The sequence below is a fragment of the Octodon degus genome, unplaced genomic scaffold, assembly GCF_000260255.1.
Source record: "Octodon degus isolate 3935 unplaced genomic scaffold, OctDeg1.0 scaffold00058, whole genome shotgun sequence".
Lineage (NCBI taxonomy): Eukaryota > Metazoa > Chordata > Mammalia > Rodentia > Octodontidae > Octodon > Octodon degus.
Genome location: NW_004524634.1, coordinates 5,075,612 through 5,082,759, shown reverse-complemented (window position 1 = coordinate 5,082,759; position 7,148 = coordinate 5,075,612). Strand labels below are relative to the sequence as shown.

Sequence of the window (7,148 nt, the reverse complement as noted above, 5' to 3'; positions counted from 1 at the left end):
GATACGTATACATTCTTGAAGAAAAGAGGTAAAGACGAACCTTAAAGTCACTTGAACTGCTCGAAAAAAAAAAAAAAAGAAGCAAAAGTAAGCTTCCTTTTCTTTCCTTTTTCTTCCATCCACACTATAAGCCCATTGGTTAGTAAACCAGGTGGGTGTTCTGTGTCCGGTAAGCCAATCATCCAGATACACCCAGAACTGTCCTAAACCATTCTGCTGGGATTTTCTTCAAGTTAATAGTAAAATTAACAGGAACCAAGTACTTGAAGACCAACAATAGGACTGAGGGAAACAGATCAGGTGGCAGAGCACAGAGTGAGGGAGGCCAGGCTGCAGAAGCAGAGGCCCAGTCTCTGGTGGAAGCCTGCACTAGTGGGGGAAACCTTACCCAAAGTTCAGGGAGCCCCATTCAACTTAGGTCCTGAGTTTGCATCCTGGCCCTACTCTGGTCACTCAGCCTTTCTGGGTCCTGATCCCAGCAAGGCCCAACCATATGTGTGTGAGAGATTAATAAAAGCATTTCTCTGCTACTGAAAGATCCTTCCAAAGCAAAGCAACCAGCCTGATCTTCTTCACAACCCACCCCAGCCTTGTGTTCCATGGGAACAGCTCCTGGAGAAATGGCCTCGCTGGGCAACTGGTAGTAGCAACAAATGGAGGAAGCTCTACGGCCTTCTTCTACCTCAACAGCCTGTCCTGAGGCCCCACCATTAATGGAGAGAATAGCAAGACAGCCCAGGAGATAGCAAACCCCTGATGTGAAGGGGCATGTTAGGGGCATGGGATAGATGCATGAATGACTGAGTGCAGAGAAGCACAGGGAGGCAGCACTGAAGGAGAGGGCAGGTTTGGCTGACAAAATTGTGAGTCCATCAAGGTAAGGCCAGGGTCAAGCTGACCAGCTTGGAGTGGGGAGAGGGGCCTGGCTCCAGTCAACAAATCAATTGCATTTGAAATCATGCCGTGAATATGACAAAGGGGCAAAGGTTGTAATTAGCTGTGTCAGGACCAGGTGCATGATTGTGGAGTGTGCTCCAACTGACCCTTCAGTAGAGAAGAAGATACATGTCAAACTAGGAGAGTATCCATCACATTGCTTTCAGTTACAAGAAGTTGGCCAAGAAGTGCTTGGACTCAGGCATTCTGCAGGTCAGGCTGGGACTGGGAGACCCAGTGAGAGATTCCAGAACTCCATTGGCTCCCTAGAGATCAGATAAAGTGACTGGTAATAGGACCAATCCTGCAAAAATCATCACAGGCCCATATGCCCACCCTCCCTTGGACTGAAGCTTCCAGGATGACATGGTCAGAACAAGGCAGGTAGTACTGGAGCCCATGGGGACAAAGCTGGGTCAGTCTGGGTCCTCATAGTGACAGAACATTCACTTTCTTAAGATTCACTCTTGCTGTACACACAGGAACAACCCCTCCCCCAACTACACAGCAAGGTCTTCTCAGTATCCAGATCTCCTTCTGAAAACATCCTCTATGGTAAGTCCTCCTGCCCTTCTGCTCTTTATGTGCACTAAGTGAAAAGCCTATGATGCACACATGCACAGGGGCATGCGTACACCTGTCAGAGTGGGAGCCAAGCCACTCCAGGAGCCCAGCATTGCCAAAGTTTTTTTTTTTTTTTTTAAACCAGAAATTAACTATTCAGGTTTAAATCCAGTGTTTAACTTTGCAATAAGTACATGGGTTTTGGATTGCAGTTCGGGCACTTAGTGTATACAAGGTTCACCATTAGTGCACTAGAGTAGAGAACATACAGCATATCACTGCCCAGGTCTTCTTAAAGGACTGAGTCCTACCCTCTAGCTCTGGGACTACACCTCCTCCATGATAGATGTGGCTCAATTTCTCTCCTTCAGAAAGGGTACTTCCACATGTGATTCCTGAAGGAATTTCCAAAACCTTCATACCTTTCTACATTTTACTATTGTCTGGAGCTCTTCAGGGACCTTGAACTCTATCTCAGACTGCTGGAACAGGATACGACCAGGTCCCCAAATAGAAGCCAAATCAGGACATTTGCACAGATATGCTGAGACTAACAACATCCATGCCAAACTCAACAGAAAGTGCTGGATCCTAACTTCTGTGAAAATGTGCACCTGTAATTGTGATACTGTTGTTTGTAAAGTAGCATGATCATGCCGCTAGAAAAATGAAGTGGGGCAATCCACAAAGACAGTGGAGAAGCGCTCCCACTGCCTGAATGCCACCATCAAACATGCTGGACACGGATGGGTACAAGCAATGAAACATGATTTGTAACTCAAATGTCATGGTTTATTCAAGGCTCCAAAAGATTCAATCAATCATGTTTTTCAAAATACAAGGCAAACAGATCAGAGGCTCCCATCCTGAGCAGATGGGAGGTGGTGCATGAACTTAATCATAGGAATACCTGCTAGCTTCCAGAACATGTTCGCAAAATAATGGCCTGTCTTCTGAAAACCCATGCCCTGGTAGAGGGCCTGGGCATGATACTGTATCAGTGTTGTCTCAACCAAAACCTCACTACAGCCCTGGTGCCGGGCAAACTGGAGGACAGTCCTGACCAAGGCTTTTGCCATCCCCATGCCTCGGTGCTCCATGTCCACTGCGAGGTGAAACAGCTGCAACTGCTTCTTCCCTGGTGGGAGATTCTTCACGGGCAGAGTACCCACAATGCCCACCACCTGCCCCCCAGACTTGGCAACCCAGAAACAGGAGTCAGATACACTCAGGTAGGTTTTGGTGATGTCGGCCAGGTCAGTGCGCAAAGCGATGACCAGAAATTGCTGCCACATGAATCTGATAAGGAACCACAAGAAGATGAGCAAAGTGAGGCTGGCCATGATAGTGAACAGCCAGGAGCCAGAGACCAAAAGTAAGGACAGGGGCATCCCAAGCTCCAGCAGTAGCATTCCAGGCTGCTTCAGTAGGTATTTGAAGGTGGTAGGGGTATGCTCAGTCAAACTACTGCCATACAAGTGCACGACTGTTTTTCGGTCACTCTCCTGGTATGTGCAGATGTGATAAGGAGCCATGGTGCTACTTCTGCGTCTAAAATTTCACAGTCCTTGAGACAGGCAAATCTGCCTGTAGGATTTCCCTGCAGCCCTACCAAAGAAAGAGAAAGCCGTGTGAGTACCCCAGGAACGTAGGCACCTGCCCAGGCACCATGGCTACCTTGGCCAGCATGTGTCCTTCTGCTGTCACACCAAAGTAAACAGCCCACCACTACTAGAAACTGAAGGGCAGAAACATAGCACTGGAACATCGTTCCTCCCATTTTTCCTCCTATTTTTAGCTGTGTCACCTTTGATGTGTCATTTAATCTACCTGAGCCTGCATATGTTCCTATGCAGAACAGGAAAGAAAAATACCCTGCTTTGTAGAATTTTTGAGGCTTTAATAGAATAACTTATATGAAGCACACATCTATAAACACCCCTCCATTACAAATGCATTGTCTTATTTCTGATTTTCTGAGGCTCTTGGTGCATTCAGATGGCATGTGGTGTGTGGCAGCCAGGCCCGGTGTCTGTTGCTCTTTGGTCCCTTCCTAAGATCTCTATAGCAGTAATCCTGTATTCTCTAGCAGAAGACTGAGCAAAATCTCATTTTCTCTATTATACATATGTAGAATGCTGGCAAGGTAAAAAGTTCAAGTACCAAAATGTCCCAATTTTCAGATTCCCCAAGACACTTTGGGTCTTTAGGTCCACAGTGAGGTGCCTGAATTTTCACCCATGTCCCCTTACCAGATATGACAGATCCAAGAATGTGCAGAGTGGCTGCAGCCTTCAGCTTCAAGTGGACTCTCAGGAGAGACTGTAGGGCCTGCCCTACTTCTGGGAAGCAGCTCATTGGTGGGCTCAGGAAAGTGTTTTTATCAACAGGAAGTATGGGAACTGGAAAGTGCCAAAATAGGCAGATTTCTTCTTTGTGACTGAACTTTTGATCCCTTTGGTAGAAGGACACAGGATCTGAACAGCTCAGGTGTCTTCACCCTCATGAGAGCTCTGAATCCTCATCTTATCTCCTGCAAGCCTCAGCACCTATCGTGGGACACACTTAGCTCTGAAACTCCCTCTCACCCAGGGCTCTGTTATCTTGGGGCAGTGTCCAGCGTCCAGCGTCCAGCTCTCCTACCTCAGTAGCAAAGTCAGTCTTTCACAGCTGCACTTCTTTGGGCAGCATCTTGTGATCTAGACTCAGCCACCCACAAACAGCAGCCACATGCTTCCTCTCCTCTGTTCAGGTCCTCAGTAGCCGTGGGGATGTCCCTGTGGTACTATGTGTGTGCTTTGTGCAGAGCTGATACCCAGCTCACAGGTGGTAGGACAGCGGGCAGATTCCATGGCCATGGTGGAGGCTCAAAGTCACTGCTCTCACTTTTTTTTTTGGTGGGGGGAGCCTGGCTCAGCCCATCCTGAGGGCGAGACTGGCATGTCATGTAGTGCTGGGGATGGAACTTCAGTCCCCTGGGCCCACCTAAGCTTGTCTAAGCAGGCACTTTAGACTGCTGAGCAATCTTGCTGGCCCTGCTCTCAGACTTCTTACATATCGTAGCTGAGCACATACCTCACTAAGACAGGCAAGCAAAGCAGAAGCATTGTTCCCTCTCCATGGAAGATGCTTCTACGGAGGGATTACTCCCCTTTCACAAATGTGCTCTGTCCTACGTATGTGTGATAGTTTTTGCAGAACAGTGAAGGTGTTGCCTTTCTCTTCTTGAGGCTCCCTGAAGAAGTAGAACAGAAAAATTTAACTTTGTCTAGAGGACTACTCCATATTGCTGTGTGACAAGGAACAGTGGACACTTGGAATGTGGCAGAGATGCAGCAGAGGAGCTCTTCATGAGATTTTCAGTGTGCAGATGCGGGTGGATGCCTGCCAAGCTGTGCTAAGACCTAGGAAAGGCAGGTATGGCAAGGCAGAACTCAGTGGACAGTCAGATGTGATCAGGCTGTGGAATAAGTGCCCAAACACAGATGAACCATACAGTTTGGGGAAAGTGTGGCTAACCAAATTGCTCTTGGAAGCAGTAGGTGAGGGAACCTGGGGGTCCTTGTGCAGGCTATATTTTGTGGACCTTATTACAGAAGGCAGAAAAGTCATTACATACTTTTAGCAGGGAGCTAAATAAACATGGTGTTAAGTATATATGTCTGCTCTTCACTCCACACCCGGAGCATGAATCAGAGCAGTCTGGAGTAGAAAGATGTAACCCAGAGGGACATGGTGATCCTAGAAAGACATTGGTCCCCAGACACGTGTGCAGTGGGGAGAATACCTGGTCAGGAGTGCCCACTGTGAACTGATATGCAATGTATTCCAGTTCTCATGGCAGAACCCGTAACAATGTAGTCAGACACAAGTGAAGGAGATTGTTGCAAGGGTATGTTTGCCCACCAACTTTCTCACCAATTGGCTCACTAAAGGTGGAGCTTTGCTCAATACTGACAAAACTCATCTATATTAGCAAGGACCTATGAGAGACAGGAGTGGCTTGTCCACTGTGAGAGAGGGAAGATGGTGAAATCTGTGCCACTAGGAGGTACCTTTGGGGTCAGAAAATGCAGGAGTTAGAATAATTAAAAAGAGAATGAACAGGATGAAGGGGTCAAAGAGGACAGCTAGGACTGTGTGAATAGCACTTACGAGGACACTGGCCAAGTCTTGGTTGGGAAGCATGGGGATTTGCTGTCAGGATCCATGGGTCTCAGTATGATCCATTCTACCTGGGAAGAAATGGTGGCAGGAATGAGGAAAAGATAGACAAGAAGACAATAGCTGGCTTAGGTGGTGACTTGTCTGCCTGGTTGGTGAGACAACCCTCCAGAGCAACAATATGGATGTTTATGTATACCTTTTCAAAGTTAGTAACATGTGACACACATTGCCTAATGACTAATAGCCAATATTAACTCGTCAGGATGCTTCTCTCAGAACTAAGGTATCTTGTTTGCTTTAGGCACTGAGACTTAGTCCCACCTACACACATTTGACCAACTTTACAGCTTCCACGGCTCCCAACTTTTCCCCCTTTTCTGTTTTGTTGTGTCAAAGATAGGTGTTCATTTGCAGTTAGAGAGGCTGTGTCTGGAGACTTCTTTAGAAGACCTTTCCGTACTTGATGCCAGCCCAAAGATTTTAGGTACTTGAATTCAGCAATGTAACCCTATATAGTCCAATAGGCCATAGTATTAGTGAGTTATTAATATATCTGGTAACTGTCAGAAGTTGTTGTTTTCTGCTGGATGGTCAAGACAAAGTTAAAGCAAGATGTGTATAAATACAAATTTAACTTTTGCTATCTGACAAGGTCAGTTAATTTCCTCAGAGATTAACTATGTACAGCACCTCTTAGATTTTCTGTCAGTGTCAGCTATCTGAATGAGTCACGGCCATTGCTTAATTTGCTTTCTGTAAAAGCCTGAGAGACTTTTTTTTCTCTTTAGGTGACCCTCCTTAGGCACACTATACATCATCAATCACTTTTCTGTGTGGCTCCATAATCTTCTTGATCAGAAAATTTGGGATGTAACTGAGTTACAGGACATCACAACAGAGGTTCTTTTATGTCCTGAGTCCTCAATGACCTTGAAGGGCTAGGGCCAAAATATTGGCTATCCGTTTAGCCTATCCTCTAAATGTGTGTCTCCAAACTTTACTTGTTAAACATCCAAAAGAGAAGCTTAATGGCGTTATCCTGTAACAGAGGCAATGAGCTTAACATTGCTATCTATCTGAATATCAACTGCCTTGGACATAAAACGGAACTGTTATTTTCTAACAATCATGAGTATTCTAATATTTAAATCCCTATAGGACATTAAAAGACAACAACTGCATATTTTTACACAGAAATTTAGAAATCAAGACCATATACAATATTGTAGCAGGACAATCCTGATGACATTTTGTGACATACTTTAATTTTCACTTGGCATAACTTTTGACCAATCATCTCTACTTAATACATAATTTTTTTACCTAATTAATTGTTACTAAATGGTATATACATGACAAAGTTTTCTTTCTTTTTTTTTGGTGGAACAGGGGATTTTTTTTCAAAGTTTTATTGATAAACAGATAGCAATGAGACAGTTTCAAATCAAATCGGAAGTACAGTTTCAACAAATAATACACTG

The 7,148-nt window shown here is 45.4% G+C and overlaps 1 protein-coding gene across 1 annotated transcript in view; it reads right to left on the bottom strand.

Annotated features, from left to right (window-relative positions):
• Positions 1-2,351: 2,351 nt before the first annotated feature.
• LOC101567226 (probable N-acetyltransferase CML1) overlaps positions 2,352-7,148 on the bottom strand; it is a 77,520-nt gene continuing 72,723 nt past the window's right edge. Inside the window, exon 2 of the mRNA XM_004634167.2 lies at positions 2,352-3,067. Within this exon, the coding sequence (XP_004634224.1) occupies positions 2,352-3,035 (684 nt within the window). The 5' untranslated portion in view covers positions 3,036-3,067. The remainder of the gene's footprint in view (positions 3,068-7,148) is intronic.